This window comes from Coenobita brevimanus, chromosome 63, assembly GCF_032717465.1.
Source record: "Coenobita brevimanus isolate Jiangsu-jjx chromosome 63, ASM3271746v2, whole genome shotgun sequence".
NCBI classification, from domain to species: Eukaryota; Metazoa; Arthropoda; class Malacostraca; order Decapoda; family Coenobitidae; genus Coenobita; species Coenobita brevimanus.
Window position 1 is genome coordinate 5909183 of NC_137016.1, and position 23499 is coordinate 5932681.

The 23499-nt window shown below is 41.5% G+C and overlaps 1 protein-coding gene across 1 annotated transcript; it reads left to right on the forward strand.

Annotated features, from left to right (window-relative positions):
* The first annotated feature begins 14306 nt into the window (after positions 1-14306).
* LOC145404308 (ras-related and estrogen-regulated growth inhibitor-like protein) lies at positions 14307-17414 on the forward strand. Its single transcript, XM_080275831.1, has 3 exons — positions 14307-14718; positions 15665-15843; positions 16031-17414. The coding sequence occupies exons 1-3, from the start codon at positions 14583-14585 to the stop codon at positions 16457-16459; spliced, it is 744 nt and encodes a 247-aa protein (XP_080131957.1). The 5' UTR covers positions 14307-14582; the 3' UTR covers positions 16460-17414.
* The last annotated feature ends 6085 nt before the right edge of the window (positions 17415-23499 follow it).

Here is a 23499-nt window from a genome sequence, read left to right on the forward strand (position 1 = left end):
AATTTATGTACGTGAACTGCCTTGAACATAATAATTTTCAGACTGCCATTTTTTTTTCATAATTGGAAATGTTGATGTGTGTTAGTGTTCTATTTTAAGCATTTACGAGAACCGATTTCATGATTCAATAAGGCAGAGAAATATTTGCTTATTTCATAAATTGCCTTTTTAGTTGGGGTTTTGCCTACGTTCCATTTTCAGCACTGACGTAACTGAGGGCGTGTCGAGCAATATAAATGTGCGTTTGAACTGTATTTACACTGTGTGATGAGGGAGAAAATTATATAAGAAAATCACCAAGTCATTGACCGTAATCTGTATCGTGTGGGGTAGACGGTGGCCGTGTCGGGACAGAGGGAATCTTCTGTCCTAGCAGACGCGGGTTCGAATCTTGGCTGGGACAGGGAACAGGTTAAAGGAACTGAATATCGTTGAAATATACTATACTATAAATAATCTACCAGTGATCCGCCGACGAGCCGTAAAACACCCCCAACCAATGCCAGTACACCAGTACTGTATGACGCAGCCCTACATGTATTCAGTATGGACGGTGTGTTTTACCACCGAAGTGCTGACATGTGGAGGCGTATGGTACTTAACAGAGGTGCTGGGCCTCAGGGAACGGGCTGTTAAGCCTGTGCCCAGAGTCGGACACATTAAAAAAGAAAATGCATGAATACTGTAATAAATAAAGAACGGAACAATTGTAAGTTGGCAGTCTATCTCTGTCATATAAAACTTCATACAGCCTAACTAATATGGTATTTTAGTTCTTCAGCCTCCATTATTTCCTCGAGTAACAAACAAAATGTTAAGAAACTGCTACAGTCCATCATTTGATCCATGCCTCACGGCCGTAGAGGTTTACTTGATATAAAGGCATTATTTAATTCAACGTATTTCAGTATGTAGTCAATTAATCACTACCAACAGCGTAAAAATTTTTTATTTAATAATAGGACAAGATGTAAATAGATTCAAAAATGTAAATGCCACTCGATTCCTGTAGTCAGGCCTGGGGATATGTTACGTTTATTTCAACTCCTCCCACTTCCTCACAGACATTATCTGTTTATTCTTTATTTTTTATTTTATGTGAGGAAGAAGAAACCAAAGGCAATGAGCCCGCAAAACTGTTCCTTCCAAGAGAAAAACAAAATACAAGAGAGAGCCAAATTCAAGATCCATTCATTTCGAGATGCCTGGACACACTGCGTTTGAAAGACTGGAGATCATAGGCAGCAGGAAATACAGACAGAGGGAGACAGTTCCAGAGTTGACCTGTTGCATAAATGAAGGACTAAGAGTAACGGTTAACTCTTGCATTAGAGAGTTGGACAGAAAAGGGGTGAGAGTTTGCTGCTAGACGGGTGCTACGCGCACGTCGTAGAGGTGGAGGAATGCATGCAGACAGTTCAGAGGAACAGTGACCATTGAAGTAGCGATAGAAAAGAGGTAAAGATGCAACAGTGCGGTGAAGAGACAGAGGTTGAAGGGAGTCAGTAAGAGGAGGAGAGTTAATGAGACGAAAAGCCTTTGACTCCACCCTATTGAGAAGAGCTGTATGTGGGGAGCCTCCCCACATATGAGAGTTGTACTCCACACAGGGGCAGATAAAACCCCTGTATAGAGTCAACAATTGTGCAGGGGCAAAGAAGGAACGGAGTCGGCTTAGCACACCCAATCGCTTGGAAGCAGATTTTACAAGAGATGTAATATGATCTTTCCAAGACAAGTCCCGAGCAAATGAAACCCCAAGCATGTTCAACGATGATGCAGGATTAAGTTGAGTATTATTAAACATAAGTGGGTATACCTGTGGAAGATTTTGTCGGGTTGATAGGTGCAAAAACTGAGTCTTTGATGCATTAAAAACAACCAGATTATTTTTACCCCACTCAGAGATACGAGCCAAGTCAGACATTAGGTGTGCCATAGCCTCATCCCTTGCCTGTTGAAGTAACTGCTGAGATGGACGTTGTGAGAATCGAATGGAAAGGTGAAGGGTGGAGTCATCAGCGTACGAGTGGATACGGTTAGATGTACAGCACAGATCATTGATGAATAAAAGGAAGAGAGTTGGTGATAGGACACAGCCCTGAGGAACACCACTGTTAATAGATCTAGAAGAAGAACGATAGCCGTCTACAACAGCGGCTATAGAACGACCAGAAAGAAGCTAGAGATGAAGGCACAGATAGAAGGATAGAAACCGTAAGAGGGCAGTTTGGAAATTAAAGATTTATGCCAGACTCGATCGAAAACCTTTGAGATGTCAAGTGCAATGGCAAAGCTTTCGCCAAAGTCCCGAAAGGAGGATGACCAGGAGTCTGAAAGGTAGGTGAGAAGATCGCCCGTGGGGCGTCCCTGACGGAACCCATACTGACGATCAGAAAGAAGGTTGTGATAGGAAAGATGCTTTAAAATTTTTCTATTAAGAACAGAATCAAAAACTTTTGAGATACAGGATGTTAAAGCAATTGGACGATAGTTGGAGGGTTGGGAATGGTCACCCTTCTTTGGGACTGGCTGAATGAGAGCAAACTTCCAGCAAGAAGGAAAGGTACAAGTTGACAGACAAAGGCGAAAGAGTTTGCCTAGGCAGGGTGTAAGCACAGAAGCACAGTTCTTGAGAACAACAGGAGGGACTCCATCAGGCCCATATGCCTTATTAGTACTGAGGCCAGCAATGGCAGAAAATACATCAGCTGAAGAAATTTTAATGTTAGCCATGAGGAAGTCAGAGGGGGCAAGTGATGGAGGAACAGCACCGGAATCGTCTAAGGTGGAATTGGAGGAGAAAGTCTGAGCGAAGAGATCTGCTTTATCAGTAGAAGAAATAGCTACAGAGCCATCAGAGTAAAGAGGAGGGAAGGATGATGAGGTAAAGTTGTTAGAAAGGAAGAGTTCGAGTTAGAGAGTTGAGAGCATTTTGTATGGATGAAATTATTTTTAGCAGAGCGAAGAACAGACTTAGCACGATTCCGGGCAGAAATGTATAAAAGATGTTAATTCAGGGGTGGGTTGGCTCCGGTACCTTTTATAGGCCCTCTCCTTGTTGCGGACAGCATTAGAACAAGCGTGATTAAACCGAGGCTTTCGTGCATTAGTCAAAGGATATGAGAAAGGAATGTATGCTTCCAAACCCGAGAGAATAACCTCCGTAATGCGCAAAGCACACCCAGATGGCTCCCGGCCATGGAAGCAATAATCAATCCAGGAAAAATCAAAGAAGTAAAGCCTGAGGGCCTCCCAATCCGCAGCTCCAAAGTGCCAGAGACGACGTTTTTTTGGAGGGTCCGCAGGCCGTACCGGAGCGATAGGACAGGTTAAGGTGATAAGGTTGTGATCAGAGGAGCCCAACGGAGAGAAAAGATTAACAGTGTAAGCAGAAGGATTAGTTGTAAGGAAGAGATCAAGTATGTTGGAGCTCTCTCCAAGGTGGTCAGGGATACGGGTAGGGTGCTGTACAAGCTGCTCTAGGTCATTAAGGATAGAAAAGGTGTAGGCTTGTTCACCAGGTGGATCAGTGAAAGGAAAGGAGAGCCAAAGGTGGTGGTGAACATTGAAATCTCCAAGAATGGAGATTTCAGAGAAAGGAGAAATGGATAGAATGTGTTCCATCGTAGATGTAAGATAGTCAAAGAATTTTTGATAGTCAGTAGAATCAGGAGATAAGTAAACAGCACATACATATTTAGTCAGAGAATGACAGGAAAGCCGAAGCCAGAGTGTAGAGAATTCAGAAGAATCGAGTTCAGGAACACGAGAGCTAGATAAGTTGTTGCATATATATACACAACAGCCACCTTTGGCTTTGAAATGAGTATAGAGAAAGTAGGAGGATACAGAAAATAGTTTGCTGTCAGTTGCCTCACACAGCTGAGTCTCAGTTAGGAAAAGAAGGTGAGGTTTAGAGAAGGAGAGGTGGTGCTCAACAGAGCGAAAGTTAGAGGAAAGGCCACGAATGTTGCAGAAATGAAGAAGAGAGTCAGACAGTGGTTCCAGGCACCTTGAGTCGTCACCGGGAGAGGGGCTGAAGGTGGGGGAATTTATGGTTCCCCCCCCCTGGGGGACTCCGAGGCTATGTTATTCGAAGCTATTTTTTGAAAATTTTGAAAAGAAAGTGTGTTGTGTACTGTGCATGTAGTTTGATTTTGATAGTTGGAGAAACTTGTATTGGAGAGCATGCTGGTCTACTTTCTGTGTTACTGAGACACTGAAAAAGTTCAGCAAAGGGGAATGGTCGGGACCTAGTCCCGAGGGCTGATGAAACGGGAGCTCCAGCACTCCCTGTCATCAGCTTTCCATCCACCTTAGGAGTACTGCCCTGCTCGACTGGTGCTACAGTGGCTCTTACCACTTCTTGACAGAAAAAGGCTATTACCACTTCTTGACAGAAAAAGGTTATCACACACACACACACACACACACACACACACACGTATATAGCGGGATATATAGAGACCCACAGGACGACTAAGAGAATTAATGGAATTAACTTCATTCTAGTAGGTGAAGTGCCGTACGATATTCAAGCACTCCAGTCTGGAAAAGTTTGAAGCTTTCCCAGTCAAAATGTGGGGTAGACTTGGGCGAGAAGTGCTGTTCTTTATACAGTTGGAGTTTTACCAGGGGAATAGCACAGAGGGACGCGACACTGTGGAATTGGCTGTATATGGGGAAAGATGTGGTTAAGTTATACATGGAGTAAGCTGTACATGGCATGGTTTGTACATGGAGTCAGTTGTAAGAATGGTCACCTGAACATTGGGTAAGTGGTACATGGAATGAGTTGCACATGGTTGGGTAGTACGTGGGTGAGTTGTACATGGGGTGAGTTGTACATGGGGTGCGTACATGGACTGAGTTGTGTATAGGGTGAATAGTACACGGAGTGAGTTGTACACAGGGTGAGTTGTACATGGCGTAGGTTGTAGCCTATATGGGGTGAATCGTACATGGAGTGAATTGTACATGAACTGAGTTGTACATGCTGTGAATAGAAAATTAGGGGAAATGAATGTGGGTCAGTGGGATAATATTTTTTCTCTCTTTGTCTTGTTCACCAATTGTACTACGGTAAATTTTTCTTAAGACCCCTCATTCATTCTTTTTCTCATTTTCTGCCTCCCTCTCCCTCCGTTTCTCCCCTCACTGTACCTGTCATCCCTCACACTCTTTCCCACAATATCTGTCACCCACTCTCTTCATATCTTTATTCTCTACAAATCTATATTCACTTCCTTTTTCTCACATCATCCTAATTTCCTTTTTCATTCACCTTATGTAATTCTCTCGTGTTTCTGATTACCTTTCCTACTTCTTTCTACCTCCACCTCAGTTACACAATCGCTCACTACCTCTCATGTTTTGTACCTCTACCTCACCCACTCATTTACTCTCTTTCTGCATCCATCTCACTCATTCACTCTCTACCTAGACTGTCTCTCTCCCACACTACCGACACTCTTACTGTTTTCACGCTTCACCCTTATCCTTACTTCGCCTCTCTCTCTCTCTCTCTCTCTCTCTCTCTCTCTCTCTCTCTCTCTCTCTCTCTCTCTCTCTCTCTCTCTCTCTCTTGCTGTTAACTGCATTTACACTCCCACGTGCCTGTGCCTTTTTTTCTCTTTCGACTTAAATCTACTGTCAATCAATCAGTCAGTCTCTCTCTCTCTCTCTCTCTCTCTCTCTCTCTCTCTCTCTCTCTCTCTCTCTCTCTCTCTCTCTCTCGATCAATACCTTCCACGAGGCGAGGAATAAGACATAACGCACGTGTCTCTGTGATTTGATAACCGCAGTTTCCGGTTCGGTTAAGTTTTCGCTGACTTTCTGACGCCTTAGTTCCTTGTTATTGGCTGTTATTGGCTGCTTACTTGATTATCCAAGTTTAGAGATAATTCTGATAAGTAATTCTGGTTTCCTATTTCGTTATCGATGTTGGGAATAATGCTGATATATAGTTCTGACTTCGTGTTTATCAGAATTTTGAGTCAGTGTTGGTAGGTTTGGCTATTTTGGTTGGCAGTTAGTTATCGAAGCCTGGGGATGATTTTGATATATAATTTTTGGTTTCTTTTTTAGGTATCGAAGTTTGGAGATAATGCTGACATACTTGTTTATTATTGTTTTTTGTTCATTTAGTTATCAAAGTTTGTAGATAATATTGACTAACGTGCTTAATAGACTTCGTTACCTTCACTTACCACTTCTCACTGACGACGCACATTTTCATTTATTCATGTGGTCGAACAGATAATTCGATGCAGTAGTGTATTGAAGGCCTCCTATAGAAATGAGGCTAATAAAGTTTATACGTGATATTCCCAAACGGAGAAACTCATTATAATATGAATATAATCGTCCAAAAATATTAAGAATAAAACTGACAACAAATCCTCCTGGATAATGAGTTTATTATTTTTAACCAAACCTAACACTGGATGATAATCAACCTATTTTACTCTGATTAAGGTGCTGGAGAAGAACACCCTCACGTGGTGGCACATTTACTAAACGATTTTACTGCCCGGTTATTCAAACGTCCCTCAGTTCCTTCCCTATCCCAGGAAAAGAGGATGGTGGAATTCAAAAGACGGGGAACTTCGACCTACAGTTCATCGGTTTTACGACCAGATGAGCCTGGGATTCCAACAACTACTACTACTCCTACTACTATGGTACTACTACTACTACGACTACTACTACTGCAGTTACTACTACCACTACTATTACTACTAGTGTTATTGGTAGAAGTAGGGTGGCTAAGGACAGGTGTCTTTAGTCTCCCCTGTGAAGCCGCCCCCCCCCCCTTCCCTCCCCACCTCCATCCAAAGGTCAAGAGGTTAACTAAATCCCTGAAGAAGTTTATTCTATTCCCTGTACGTTTTAGTGGTTTGCCAGTAACAAAAACTACCATGGGACACCTTAGATTTGGAAATAATGGTTAAGTATGGTATTTTCTGATGAATAAAACCGTCTGCAATGAAAGTAAAATGAAACGATCTTTGGTCTACGATGAAAAGATTACCGGCCGTTCAACCCTCAGACTGTTTAAGATTTGTCTCCAATGAACTGAACTGTCCTGAGGGTGATGAAGAGTACCGTACCTGTCTTTCTTTATGTGAAAATTACTTCCGCGTTTAGATTTCGTTTATCAATAGCCTAAAGAGCTATTGGCAATGCATTTAGCCTGAGTGCTGAAAGTGCCAAAGAGAGATCAATGTAATTCTCGTGACAACTGTAAAAGAAAATAGCACTTGTTACATCTTTTCTTACGTTGTAAAAGTAATACGTTTGAAACATGACTAACTGAAGCCCCTAGAAATAAACAGACGCAGCTTATGTCCTGGTGAGGGTATGTGCATCTGTTCTAACAAATACCACAGAGACATTGTTGATATGCATTTATTATTATTATCATTCCAAGTTTTTTTACTTGTTTCGCCAGATAGCAATTTGCCGTAGTGTACCCGCCTGTCCTTCCACACGTCGTTTTCTCTGGTCCGTTTAGCTGTACGTGGCACTACTGCACCACAATAACTCGTGTGAACTCATTAGAGACGCATTTCTATTTTGAAGCAGCCTACCCCTTAACAGTTTAGTTTCAGTTAAGTAACATATGCTATACTGAAGGTTATACTTGTGGGTATACCTATTCCTTCCAGTTAAAAGAGTCTCCTGTGAACAAAATAAAATTGACTGGAGGCAGCAGAACTGTAACAGTGCGTGGTCGGACTGAAGAGTTCCTAATCACGACATTTCTACGAACTACTGTAGGTTAGCGTAGTATGTAAAATGATACGTCAGTGCTTATTAATATTTCGTATATGCTCTTACCTACTTACAAATGATTAATCTTCTCAGTCCGATGACCTTCTTTCATAACAATCTTGCCTTTACCAGATGATTATATAGAATTTTAAAAGATGATTTCTTGAAACAGAGATAAATTTTATACTCTCAGAACAGAAATCTCGCCCTAGCTGTCTAAAACTGTTTGAAGGTAGTAAGAATAGGAAAAAAAAAAAAATATATGCTACTGGACTGAAAGCTGATACTGTATTCTCGGTGACATGGAAAACATCATCGTACTTCGTACTAGGTTATTTATTTTGCCCATTATACGTTTTGTGTTCTGTATATTTGTATGTTGCAATAATCGACACAGCTTGTATCAGTAACACAGAGGAATACTATGAAGCAGTATCCAAAATAATGACTGAGGAGGGAGTACAAGGGAACAAAAATAAGACCATTAAGGGGACGCAAAAGGTGTCGCGGAAAAAAATAAGTGGTGTTTGTAGGAGTTGCCATGGCGATACTGTTGTGTTGGAAATAACAAAATAATAGGCGTTATCAGGAGAGGCTTACGTTCAGCAGTGGAATTCATATGGATGATGATTATTATTATTATTATTATTATTTTAAGGAAGGTAAGGAAAAAGAGAAAAGATCAAAGAAGGGGAGTAAACCTGGAGCAACAGGTCAACTCTGGAATTGTCCTCCTCTGTCTGTATGTCCTTATGCCTATGACCTCCCGAATTTAAAACGCGGTTTCCAGGCATCTTGAAATGAACGGATCTTGAAATTTGGCTCTGTGTTAATTAGTGTTGTTGTTTTTTCTTGGGGGGAATAATCTTGCGGGCTCTGGCCTTTGGTTCCTCCTTCTTTGCATTAAAAAAAAAAAAAATAAAACAAAGGTCTCACGTCGATGGGCAGGCCACCTTGCACCACTGTTTCTATGGTAATGCTAAGATGGTGATGAGGTAATCAATTGTTACGTGATGTTTTGTACAGTATAAGATCATTTACGTTTCGTGTTCTATTTTTTTATCCGTAATCTAAACCAGCTACGCGTTTTTTTTTTTTTTTTATCACAGGGATGACGTCGTCGTTTGAATTTTATTATTGCAATTGCCAGACGATTTTACTCCATTACCAAGACCTCCTATAGTGAAGGAAATAATTATTGTTTCTGACCCGCGTACTACGAGACGCCAATACAGAGCTGAATAAGCGAGAGAGTTGACGAGATTAATGCTTTCTTTATCATTCTTTGTTCACTCCTCGATGCCGTATTACAGTATTTCCTCTCTTCCTTCTCTCATTCCTCCCTATTTGACCTTTTTATATTTTTCGGTCATGTACTCCATTTCCTTTCTTTCTTTCTTTTCTCTGTTTCCATCTCTCTTCATTTCCCTGTATGTCTTCTTTATTTCTGGCTCATTATCGCCTGCTCTAGCAAAAACATGGAGATGCCTTAACGATTATCATTTAGTACTACCTCGTTATCGTGCTCCATCCCTTCTTTATTTTTCTAGCTAATCACTTGTTACCCATCACTCTAGTCGTTTTGGATCTCAGGGAAAGTGAAGCGTATATAAACAGATTTTTATTATATTATTTTGTCAGCTTTTATGTGTATGTTTTTATTGTTATTATCATCTTTTTTAGCCACACGAATAGTTGAGCATTATTATTTAGTATATCTTTCTCTCTCTTTATTCCTGGATCTTCGTTATTCTTCTTTATTCCTCTTTCGTTATCGCCCATTCTAATTTTGGAAGGAGGGGTGGTTATCGTGGCTTAGATGATTGGCGTTAGTGAAGCCGAGGGTGATTAGGGCATCGGGTGTAATGACTTCGTGGTGTTTATGTAGTCTAATTGCAATGGCGGAGGCTGAGGGTGAGATGACAGTCTGAATGTGATGCTGCTGGTGGTGGTAGGTGTGGTAGATGATGGTGGTAGTTGTGGCTTGTGTATGGTATGGGTATGATGGTAGGTCTGAATATGATGGTGCTGGTAGTGGTGGAGGTACTAGGTGTGGTAGATGATGGTGGTAGTTGTGGTTTGTGTATGGTATGGGTATGATGGTAGGTCTGATTGTTATCATGATGGTGATGAAAGTACCAGTTGTATGAGTTGTGGTAGGTATGGTGGTAATGGTAGTTTGGCTGGTCTATGGTAAGGCTGATTCTATGTCTGACTGTGGTGGTGGCGCTTAAGACAGTTGTGATTGGTAAATGGTAAGGTGCAACGGTAGGTCGGAATATGATGATGGTGGTGGTGGTGGTGGTGGTGCCGGCTAATGTGGTGGGTGTAGTGAATATGGCTGAATAACATTTTTGTGTGTAATAAGAGTGGAATGAGGGATATGCCAGAATGTGATGGTTGTATTAGTGATGGCGGAAGTTGTAGTGGTTGTGCTGCTGAATTGTGGTGCATCAAGGTAATTCTGAATGTGGTGCTGGTTGTAGTGGTAGGTGTGGCAGTGGTAATTGTGGTAGGTGAGAGTTGTGGTAAGAATGTTTGGTACTGGTGATAGACGTGACGACGGTGGTGGTGGTAGTGATGGCTGGTGTGTTGGTAGTGGCGGTAGACATGGCATCGGGTATAATGACACGCTGGTAATTATGTCGCCTGCTAATTGCGATGGCGGGAGGTGTGGCGGTGAGAGTAAGATGACAGGCTTGAATAGAATAGTGGTGATGGTGGCGGCAGGACTGGGGGTGGTGGTACTGGTGGCAGGACTGGGGGTGGTGGTACTGGTGGCAGGATTGCTGATGGTGGTACTGGTGGCAGCTGTGGTTGGTATGGTTAAAAGGATGTTGGTAGTTGTGGTAGGTGTGTGGTGGGCTTGGTGGTCGTAGAGCAGGATTTTTTTGTGGTGTACTGATAATAAAGTTGTAGAGGAGTGAGCAACAACAGTAAGAGTAGTTGTAGGGAATTTATAGCTAGGTTAGAGAGAGTTGCACGTTTTGGCGGAGTTAAGGAAGAGTTAGCAACAACAGTAAGACCAGCTGTAGGAATGAGAGTGCAGTATTGGTGTAACAAAGAAGTAGACTAACGACGCGACGGAGAAGTAGCGATGTGTCTGGGACCTAATGATGTAACAGAAATAATGGTAACAGTAATGAAGTTTGTTTCCTGTTACTGATGCACAGAATGGCAATAGAAACAGCTGCAATAAAGTGATGGCGATGGTCCCACTACATAAAAATGGCTATATAGTGAGAAAACAGAGTATAGTTAAAGTTACCCCCCCGTAAATGGTAGGTCTTCCCAAATTCACTTCATGAAGATGTTGCCTTTATTATTTTACTGTAGCTACATTTTTATTCATTGTAGGGGAGAATTTTCGAAATGGAGGAGGCAGAAAATAACCTTCATTAATCCCCTCAGTATGACAGACTTTTCCGAACTTAAAATGATTTGAAGGTAACAAAAACAAACAGCATATCATCGAATTCAAGGGAGCTATGTTTCTATTTTTACCCCCGCCTTTCCAACTCAACACCAAGCACTCGACCCCAGCGCACAGTAGATCATAGTCCCGGAGGGTTTAACAGAGCAGATCTGTTATGGGTCAAAGGGCAGCTAAGGAGGGGATGTGAGAGAGACGCACTGTTAAACTTAGTCCTTCGCTACGCAAGGTCTTTCCTAAGTTTTTGTTATATTTCTCCGTATTCGTTACAGGTAATCACGAATCCGGGTCCATTTGGGTAATGAGTAAAAGGAGGAGGTTTAGCATTAATGCCTATCTACTGCACAAGGATCATTAATCCCTTGAATCCGGGGACGTATTTTCTTATTCTGGCTACCTCCCAACGGTTTTATTAAGGAAACGTCTCCAGTAGGCCTGCGTAAAGGGTTAATGAAGAGCACACCTAACCAGTAAAGTTCAAAATATCTTTCCTACTCAGTGAAATCGCCTGAAGTAAGCAAGAATAAAATGAAAAAATACGTCATCGAAGTGAATGGGTTAAGACTGACAAGTATCAAGTCGCAGTATTCTCCCAGGAAACGACACCCATCAATCAAATTTACACACAGCCCAGCTCTGATGCTGCGTGAACAAGGACATAAAGGAAACAGCCTTTGTCCACGATCCTGACCAGCTCTGAAATCACCAGGGAGAGCTTTGTGGAGTGACGGATAGTAGCTTAGGATGGAGTGTTAGAGGGAGCCACTGCAGTGGGGTTAGATCCTGGTATCCTTTTCACTATAGGTGGTCTCCCAAAAGATGTTTAACTGTCGCTCAGTTTACATCCTTCACTACGAAAGGTCTCCCTTAAGACGAATTTGTTACTGTGAGATGTTCCCCGTGATGTGAATATTGTTAAAGTTACTATTCACTGAGACCAGTCTCTCCTACCATGAAGGCTTTGTTAAGGTCACCTTTCCACTGTAAGAAGCTTCGCATATGGTGAATGTGTGATTAAAGTTATCCTTTCACTGTGCAAGTCCTTTATCTAACAAGAGTACAGAGTTAAATTTGGCCCCTTCACATCACAAGGTCTCCTCTAAACTAAGTTAATTTTGTTAAGGTTACCCCTTCGCTGCATGATGCCTCTCCTGAGCTGAGTACAATCGTCTGTCCGCATTAAAGGTAAGACTGACGTCACCACACTAAATGGATTAACAAGGGTTGATTAAGCTAAAGATGGCGGTGGCAGTAAACGAGAATTGATGGCTGTGTCAAATGAGATTTCAACGCGTTAGAGAAGGTGGTCGGGGTGGTAGTGAAAGTGCCACACATGTGATCGTCGTGTGGTGAAGTAGATGTGATTAACTCCTCGAATTAGAGAAACTGAATAAAATCATCTGATGACACTCAGAACAGGATAGAAATTGTTTGTTAGAATGACCAATAATTAAGGCAAATCGTCACCATAATGCAGAGTTTCTTTTCGTTTCGTCCAACATGCTTGCATGAGTCAGCCACGCTGCTCGATCTCTGGCAGCCTCCCTATTCAGTCAAAAAATTTCAGTCTTATGTCAGGGTCGCTTGTGACGGAAAAGAAGTTTGTTTCGTCATTGGGCTGGAGTGGATCGTAGGACCATTAAGCCAATTTCAGACTGTACCTGTACGATTGCAACTCTTCAATGAAATGTGTAAGTTATGACGGTATTGGTGGAGTTCTGGTGTCTTATTTATAAAAGATTCTCACCAGTTTACATGATCAGTTAGTCCTCATAACAGTGAACGATTAATACAGATGGTTTTGTTTTTTCGTATTATGTCATCTTAATATTCGTCTTTTGTTAAGTGATTGGTATACCGTTTTTATTCTAACTTGGCCTAAAAATGCCATCGCCCCGTCTTGATGCTGAGTTGTTGCAATAGATTAACACTAGAATATGATGCTAGTTATAATTAAGTTCTATGAAATGGATGCAGAGCCGCTGTATTGTCCTTTTGTGCCACTGAGCTCCGTGAAATAATTGACAAAAATGATGTAAATCTGGGCCAAGTTAGGGTAAAAGAACTAAAACAGTATGAGTGAAGACAAAATCATACACAAATAATATACACAGGTTAGGCTTAGCAGAGTTAATAAATACGATCCCTGCCACTTAGAGAAAGGGTTGTGTATGTGTTGTCTGAGATGTATGTTATTTATGTGGTGGGGGTTGGGGGTGGGGGTAGGGGTTGTGATGGGGAAAGAGAAGTGGTACTTATGTTGAATTTTGTGGTGCTGGCTGTAGTGGTAATGGAAGTGCTGTTAATGTTATGTGAGGCCTGAAGATGTTGTTGATGTAGTGGTGGTGGAGAAAGTAATGGATGTGCAGCTAGTTTAATGTTGAGTGAGACTGGAGTGTATTATTGATAGGAAGATTTCGGACGCAGTAGTGGTAGTGAAAGATAATGCTTTTAATGTTGAATGATCATGCCAAAGGTTTGATAGTAGTAGTAGTAGTAATAGCAGTTGTTGTGGTGGTGGTGGTGGTGGTGGTGGTTATAAACGCTGTTAATGTTAAGTGATTGAGCTAACGATTGGTGGAAGTAATTGCATTGGCAGTGAAGTACCGCTTAATTGGTTTTGCAAGTGGCTGGTGGTAATAGCAGTAGCGGTAGTAGCGTGAATTTAATATTGAATGGATCTGGTGTTTGTGGTAATGGTGGATGCAGCGAGAGTTGACGTTAATATTAAGTGGTTATAGTCATGACGATATGGTGGTGAATGAGTTGTGATTGTGAGGAAGGTGCTGCCAGTGATACGTGAAGGAGTGGCAGTAGTTAGGTAAAATGCTGTAAATGTGAAATGATCAGGGAAACGATGTTGTAGAGATGGAGAAGATGTGGTAGTGAGGGAGGTGACAGCAAAAGTGGCGGGTCAGCACATCGATAACCAGGCTCGGGAGCTGAGGTGGGGTGGCGCCGTCGCTGTCGGTGCCAAAGCCTCCCTTCCTCCCAGCCCCTCTGCGTGGTGGGGCTGCGCTACACAGGCCCCAGCCAGACCGCGGCTATATAAGCAACTCAGTAGCCTTGCCAGCTCAGTTCAACATCTGTCTCAGTTGCCGTTGGTTACCCCAGAGAGAGAAGGAGGTGACCGCATATACTCGAAGTCTGTGTGTGTGCTAGGTGACTTCGCGGACTGGCTCTGCTTCAAGCGAGCAAACCTATTACTCGTGCTTGGTCTTGGATTAACTTCAAGATTGCTCCAAACGGGAACCAAGCCTTCTCCTGTATCCCCCTGTGGATCTTAGAAGACATTAAGGATTACATCAAGAAATCCAGCAACAGGAGAGCTGGGACGAAGGTGTACCGAGGGCAAAGTTGCCGTGTGAACATGAAGGACGACAGAAGCAACAATCAGAGTGGACCGCTGCGGGTGGCGGTGGTGGGCGCGAGTGAAGTTGGGAAGTCTGCCCTCACCGTGCGATACCTGACAAAGCGCTTCATCGGCGAGTACAGATCAGACACAGGTGAGCCTCAGTCATCTCTTCTCAAGTTGTGCTGTGACCGTGACCAGTGTTAAGATGGGATGTTCAGTAATTGTGGTGCGTCAGACAGCCTACGAATTACCACGTACTTTTTACCAGCCTCAGAAAAGCTTTATTGAGAAAGTTGCATTTATCAAGGGAAAAAGTTTTTTTTTTTTTACCTTCTGCAGTTCTGGATGATGAATTTCCGTAATGCTTTACTTTGGCACATAGCCTACTGAATTCTAAATAGTTCTGAGTACTTCACATGTTCCATTGGCACTCAAGTTCATAATAGCACACAAGAAATTAAATCTGTCAGCAAATCTTACGTTCTGTTACAAATGCAACTGACCATCATCTCTGAATTCAAGTAGGGTACAAGAGAAAAACGATTAAATCAGATCAAACCTGGTATCATTCTTTAAGCATCTCACATCCTTCCTTTAGCAATGCTCGCGACACAGCACAGCCTACTTAGTTTGCTTCCTGAGAAGTGATATGCTAGCAGAACAGAGCAAGTGTTATTTTAATAAACCAACCATTATTATTTCACTTGAAACTTTCCGAAGACTCCTTTAAGTGTTATTTTTAATTTTACACTTATGCATACTGTTGTTTGTTGCGAAATTTTGCAAGTACAATATAGACACTTAGGTACATTTTGGCTAATAAATATTTGAAGGACTTGAAGCACCGAGTTACTGATCATTACATAGAGGAACAATAGCGAAACAGAAAGTCTACTTCTTCACAAACATAAATTAGCAACTTCCATTCATGACACACATATAACTAGTGCATCCATTCAATTCTATACACAAGGCCACTTTAATTCTTGCAATATTGATTAGACATGCAGAAGCAACTGTTCTTAGCCACGGCGGGAATTTCACCCTTTATACAAGTAGGCACTATTGTACTAATGTGTTTTTTCTGCTTGTTGCAGACATGCTGTACCGGTGTGTGCTTCAGGTGGACGGTGCTGCCCAGCCTGTAGAGATCATGGACACCTCGGCGGGCTGCCAGGCTGCCTCGCACGCTCACCTCCAGTGGGCTGAGGCCTTTGTTGTTGTCTACGCCATCAATGACAAGGAATCTTACACTACGGCCGCCGATACACTCCAGGTGAGAATACGTGCCCTACAATTATCCATGATGTTATACTGACGTTTTCCATCACGTGCTGTTAAAAGATCATTGCACTTCAACACGTTACTGGTGACTGATGGATCACCCATTACAAAACTACTTGATCACATCATCCTTACCAGTGACGCCAACGTTATTAAGTCTGTGTTTCTTGTTGTTGCAGGAACTGAGCGAGAGGCGGCCATCAGCTAGTGTCTTGATGCTGGGCAACAAGAACGATCTCGGCCATCTCAGGGAAGTGGAGGAAGTAGAAGCCAGAAGATTAGCTCTGAGCCACGCTGCTCGCTTCTCAGAGCTCTCCACGGCTGAGAGCTGCACCACAGTTTCTGAAGTATTCGACAGTTTCCTGAAGGAGGTTAAAGCGCAACGCAACGGAAATCAGAATGGCTCCCCAAAACTTCGCAAGATCTCAGTGACGAAGATGCTCGGGTCACTCATTGGTCGCAGCTCCCCGCCCCCAACGCCCGTCACCCACCTCATCATTCTAGACAAGGAGGAACGCAACAAGCTACAGACTCCCCTCAGACGCTTATGTCGCCCCTGCCTACGACCCGCACACTCGCTACCCTGCTCCCCTCACACCGCTGTCTGACCTCTTACACCACCGCATCCACAACCATTCCTCTGCTAAGCTTAAGGTCGGAGATGACGTCCCCTCCTGGTACATCGTTCCCTGGAACATTACCTCCTGGAACACGATAATCACATGACTAAGACACACACACATCTGATCGTAATTTCGTTGGCTTGTCACGGTAAAAAACACTGTTTTCGGAAAAAAGAAAGAAAAAAGTATTTTGCTGAAGGATTTCCGGTACACTTATATTTGCTTATACAATATGAAAACTATTTTTTTCTTTTCTGAACAAAATGGGAAAACAGTTTCTCGCGATGCAGTATGCAGTTCGAAATACTTTTTTTTTTATTTCAAGAGCTCTTCTACTTCTTTAACACTAAAATATTTTATTTTACGTAAGTGTTATGTTTTTTCTTAAAACTCATTTTCCATTTGTAAAGTTTTAAAGACATTTGTTTTGACTGTGTATAGAATATTTCGTAATAACTCTTTTTAAGTGATTTATTTTGCATATTACATCTTGACATACCCCCTATAATGTGATGATACACACTATCAGTATCAAGCATAGATAATGTACAGGAGGATGTTAAGGTGCAAAATAAATCACTCAGGAGGAGGTACTACGATATCTGTCATGCCAACGAAAAGACGTGACCCGATCTCACCCCAGGAACTAACGTCACTCCACTCTCACTCTTCAGGAACCCCGTGCTCCACTCATGCCAAAGATCTCATTCGTCATCACCATCATTATCGCTTGTCCTCATTCATGCTTTTATGGAACTATACCAAAGAGTTTTACGTTGTTTATGTTGTTGTTGTCGTTATCATCATCATCATCGCCATCATCATCATCATCATCATTATCATTATCATCCGTGCATTTATCATTCCCTGTGATATCAACGTGTTTTGGTACTGAACTCCAGACAGTTTCTATATTTTGTAATAAAGAAACTCTCTACGACATATTTCTTTCTTTATCAACTCCTCTTTTTTTTATTGGAATGCGATTAGAAAATATTGGTATACCACTACAGTCATATACTAAGGGAACAAGAAAGCAAAAAAAAAAAAAAAAAAAAAAAAAAAAAAAACATGCAGTAAAAACGAGAAATAGAAGAACGCTATGAAAGAAGCGACAACAAAACGGAACTGAGAGAGAGAGAGAGAGAGAGAGAGAGAGAGAGAGAGAGACTATTAAAGAAACAACAATAACAACGGAATAAAAAGCAAGCCAATAACAGAACACAGCAACAGGAGACAGAAACATTTAAAACAGAAAGAGAATAATAATAAAACAGCACCATAAAATGAGACAATAACAAAATACGATGAAAGATGCAGTAACAAAACACTGCAAAAAAGAAACACCCCCAAATACTGTAAAAGGAGACCAACAATATATAAAAGGCAGTAACACAATGATACGACTATGAGAGAATACACGAAAGTCAGGAAAGAGAGACGATAATAAAGGCTATAAAAGGGCAACTAAATATTACGAAACATTTACAGAATGCAATAACAAGAGACTATGGCAAAAACAAAACGATGAAAAAAAAAAAAAAAACTAGGAGACAAATGCAATAACACAAAGTACTAAAATATCTAATTACACCAAAAATGAAATATGAATTGCATGAAACTGAGGTGAAATATAAGTCTACCTATCAATCTCTCTATCTATGTAAATATCTGTCTATCCGTTTATACGTATCCAAACACATCCATGTCTAAGAAGGAAAACACGATGGTAAGTTACTGATTATATTCTGGCACTTCTCGCCTTAGAATGTGCCATAAAGAATTTACATCAAACTCTTCTCTCTGAAATGTGTCTGGATTTAGGAAGGCTAAGGTGAATGACGCCATCGTATTTTTGCTTAGTTTACCGATGATGCACATTTATTTATTGAATTATTTACTTATTATTCACTTATTTACTTTATTTACTTACATATTGCTCCTTTCAAACGATTTCATTCAGGCTAAGGAGGAAAATCAGGTTGTGAAGGAGTTAATGGGGACTGGCTCTAACCGCCTTGCGACAGTCATCTCTAAATGGAAAAAAATCGTCTGGAGATAACACGAAAAAAAACTGAAGAAATACGTCACTGGACTGAGGGGGTTAACAGGCATACCACTGAGAGAGAGAGAGAGAGAGAGAGAGGGTACATGAGGAAGACGGAAGTAGAGAGAAGGGCAAAAAGAATGTAAGGAAAAAGGAGGAATGGAAAGAGAGACAGGCAAGAGGCTAGAAATGGAGAAAACGAAAGAAAAGAATGACAGGAGGTCTGCAAGAGGGTGCAAAGGAAAGAAGTGAACAGAGGTGAGATAGTAGGAAGTAAAGATGAGTGAAGAAAACATTTATGTAACATGAGAACTGAGAAAGAGAGAGAGAGAGGGGGGGGGGTCAAAGAGATATAATGAAATATGAAACAGGAAGAAGGAAAAACAGGAGAGACGTAAAATATACCAATGCACAAGCGTATAGACAGAAACCTTCACATCAGCCTTGAAAAACTGTCATCTGGGTAAGTGAGTTGATCATTTACCAATATTTACCAATGCCGATCCCTGCACTACGAGGGTTTTTTTATTTTTGACATTTATTCAATTTTTCTTATTCTAATCGAAAATTTTCTGGCCACAGGAGGTAGATATAGCCTACATTATACCCTTTACTAAGTGCGATTCTTTACTAGATGAAACAGTCTACTAGATGCTTTACTTTATCATTGTGTGTGTGTGTGTGTGTGTGTGTGTGTGTGTGTGTGTGTGTGTGTGTGTGTGTGGACTAATGAGGTTTATAATGCTCTGAAGCACATTACAAAAATATATATTACTTCTTAACTCTGCTAATTTCAATCATGACTGCTTCATTCTCCCTCGAGCTACTCATCTTTAGCTTATATAGAGCCATGAGCAAACGTGCATCGACAGTTTACTTGCAGCATTGTGTCCCGTCTTCCATATTTCTCATTCCTCCCCAAAAGACAGAGTATCCTTCCTTCTCACAGTGTTTTGGTGTGTGCTTCATATTACTATCACATATAAACAGTTCAAGTAACACCTTCCATTGCCTCAGCCAGCAGAGATGTGTCGGCTAACTTTTGCTTATGCCTGACCGTACCAAGGCAACATATTCGTCAGTGCCTTTCACCGTAAAAACTGCACATATTTTGGAGGTCCCATTAGATTCGTAAAAATTGTATATAATCATTAATAAAATCATAATGGATGGCTAGCCTCAAGGGCGCAACGAAAAAAATAAATAAAAAAGCATCGACTCTGACAAAAAGAACAGTCCATTTTAAACATTTCAAAGTGCTGAAAGGATCGTGAAAAAAAAAAAAACAACTATTAATATACCTGTCCCACAGTGACGTCAAATAAGTTAATGATACTACGAGGCTTATTTGGGAGAGAAATTATGTGAACGGAGGAAAAATGATTCATAGGCAGGATGAAACAGAGAAATGAAATTATATGCTGTCCTGTCAACAACTCAACAACTCGAGAGAGAGAGAGAGAGAGAGAGAGAGAGAGAGAGAGAGAGAGAGAGAACAGGTCAATACAGTGAAGATGCAACGCGACTGAGGAGAGTAAACATAAACCTGGGGGGAAAAAACTGAGAAATGAAAAGGATGAATAGGGGGGAGGAGGAGGAAAGTGACGGGGAAGAACTGTAAAAATAATATATAAAATGAATAAGGCAGAGGATGAAAAGAGAGAATAGGACTGCAACGGTTGAAAGAAATTTAGGCAGACGAAAATAATTAGATAATGATGCAGATAAAAAAAAAAAAAAAGGAAGAGGAGAGTATTGAAAAACGAGGAAGGGGAGTAAAAGAGAGGAGGACACCGATGGGGAGACAGAGACGGGAACAACAAAACTGGATCTGAAATGGATGAGGAAGATTACAAATTGGGCAAAGGAACTGAGAAATAAGGAAGAACGTGATGAATATGAGGAGAAAGGAGATAGCAAAGGGGAAATGTAAAGATAAATGAATCGGAGTTTAGAAGGATTAGGAAAGCAAAAAGATGGATGAAGAGAGAACAGAAAAAAGGGGTAAACGAATGAAAGAAAACGGGGAGAAGTATGGAAAACTGATTTGGATTTGCGGTGACGAGGAAGACAAAATCAGGGAAGAAAAGAGAGAAAGGAGAGAGGAAGGAGGGGTGAGAGAGAAAGTAGGAGAGAGGCGATTGATTATAGGGTGAAGGGATTGATGATGATGATGATTATGATGATAATGACGGGAGAAGGAGAGAGAGGAGGAGGAGGAGGAGGAGGAGGAAGAAGAGAAGGGGGAGGGGGAGGAGAAAATGGAGAAGTAGGAGGGAGATGAAGAGTTCAGATCAAGAGAAATGAAAAATATTAGACTGATCATATTAAGGCGAAGGGAGTGATGGTGACAGTGAATGATAATGATGATGATGATGATGATAGGACAGAATATAATAATGGGAAGAAATGAAGACAGGTAGTACGAAAATAGGAAGGAGGAATCTAGAGACAGTGAGATACAATTTAATAAAGAGATGGAGAGAGGGAGTGAGAGAGGAGGAGAAGATGAAATGGAAGTAAAAGAGAAGAGAGAGAACTACGTCATGCTTGATTACTGTTTCCATGTCGATGTGTGAGGGAGAGAGAGAAAGAAAGAGACAGACAGACAGACAGATTTAAAAAAAAGATACCGTAGCATTATGCACTAAAAAGAAACCAAGAATAATAGAAAATGGAAAAATTACCACACACACACACACACACACACACACACACACACAGTGTATGCACATAGCCCATGTCCAGACTGGAGGTCATGTGAGTCTCCATGCCAAAAGTTGGGCTGCAGGGGTACCCGGCGTTGCCCGGGCCTAAATGTCGAACACTCCACCGATGACCTCAAACGCCCCCCAAATCCGAATTTTGACCTCCTTAAAACATCCTTGGGTCGCCTCCATTCAGAATATGTATATATGGGACTGGGGCTCTCTGGTCCTTGATTTGGGTGAGACTAATGGGCAAAGAAAAAACACAGTTTTTTATATATATCTATATCTGTATCTATATATCTATATCTATCTCTGTATATCTATATATCAATAACTATCTATCTAGATAGATAGATTAAAACTTTAAGCTGACCTTGCCGTTTGATTTTGACCTTTGATTTATTGCTTTGAAAATCAGAAAGTCAATCTTTTGGCTGACATTTTGCCCTTTCGCCAAGTTCGTTGAAACTGGATTAAAACTGCTTGAGAAAGTATTACGTTACTGCTCAGTCTCACAGTTACTTACATGCAGTCAGTTACTGACAGCAACATATTGAGAAGCTTGCTGGAAAGAAAGAAAGAAAAAAAAAAAAAGGTGCTCTTAAAGCTAGCTCTGCCTCTGCAATATCTCATTTGTGTAACACATTTAATCAATACGTGTCAATGCCCTCACCACAATCGTTCCCCTCATGCAGCACATCTGAGCTACTATTAACATCCATCAAAACCTAATTGCAAACACGTTCTACCACCACCACCACCACCATCACTACCACAGCACGCCGTAAAACACCTGACACCAGCGACTGATAATGCGGTTCCGAGAACGAAGGGGTGAGAGGCAGGGTGGGGTGACATGGGGGACACGAGAGCATTTCCATCTCATTTACCACCCCCTGTCCTGCACCCCCACCCTGTCCCTGAGTCACCACCTGTGTTTCCCAGTTACCAACACATTTTCCCACTACGCTACTACGCACCATTTCACTCTTTTGCATCCCTGGATAATGATTTAAAACAGGACGTCCTCTTACTAGTTTAGTTTTGCTACCTCCAACTAAGTTATTTCGCCTTTGAGGAAACCTATCGTCCTGCTCGTTCGAAAGGCCTCTCTAAAGCTGAATATAAACAGCAGAACATAGAAAAACTAGAAAGCCCTCAGAAAGCGCATACCTCCGCCAATGACACTGACATTAAAAAGGATCCTAATTCGTATCCTTGGAGACATTGTGTGAATGCATAGGCTCTGGATCCGCCCCCCGATTTGATTAATTGACCTATGTCCCACTCATCTACAAAATTTGACTGATATTCATTAAGAAATTCTGGAGATATAATGCATGGGATCCAAATCCAAATCCGGATCCACCCCAAAATTTAATCAATTCTTTCTTTTCCCATGGCAGACCTTTCCAGCTAATTTTATTGAAATTCTTTGAGAACTTTTCCGAGACATATTCTAAACAGACAGAGAGACACACAAGCATAGGTGAATACATAACCTCCTTCAACTTCGTCTGCAGAGGTAAAAACATGCGTCATTGGCGTGGGCTGCTTTTACAGTATAACTCTTTTCCCATCAGTCATCTAAATTAACTTCTTCTTTTTTCAGGTAAGGGACACACACACACACACACACACACACACACACACACACACACACACACACACACACACACACACACACACACACTTACTTTTTTCGCAATTCACATTCCATCCAGTAATAGCCTACGCTCAAGGGTGTTTGACCTCTTCTCGTTGCATTCCATTAGCTAACTGTCATGTGTTCGTCCACTTCTCATCTTCTAACTAATTAGCACATTATATTTAGCTAACTTACACACACACCATTAAACCCAACCATACTAACCTCCCCCCACGCAAATACACACACAAACGCAAATATGAACACACATGCAAACGCATACACCAACATTTTTATCCACGTTAACCTAGAAAGAACACGCACACACACACACACACACACACACACACACACACACACACACACACACACACACACACACACACATGATGCATGTGTGTGTGTGTGTGTGTGTGTGTGTGTAATTCACCGGGTCGGTCAGGATCTCTTGATGGTCGTGATCGTGTGTGTGTGTGTGTGTGTGTGTGTGTGTGTGTGTGTGTGTGTGTGTGTGTGTGTGTGTGTGTGTGTGTGTGTGTGTGTGTGTGTGTCCAGACGATGTTATTGAGCTCAGAATATACCTTTCGAACTGGAGGGCTTTGCACAAACTTGGCTCAAT

Excerpts from the sequence above, each read along its gene's own strand:
- LOC145404308 (XM_080275831.1), top strand. The coding sequence starts at position 14,583 with ATGAAGGACGACAGAAGCAACAATCAGAGTGGACCGCTGCGGGTGGCG. Across the intron at positions 14,719-15,664 it reads CGAGTACAGATCAGACACAG|ACATGCTGTACCGGTGTGTG; the intron begins GTGAGCCTCAGT and ends TGCTTGTTGCAG. Across the intron at positions 15,844-16,030 it reads CGGCCGCCGATACACTCCAG|GAACTGAGCGAGAGGCGGCC; the intron begins GTGAGAATACGT and ends TTGTTGTTGCAG.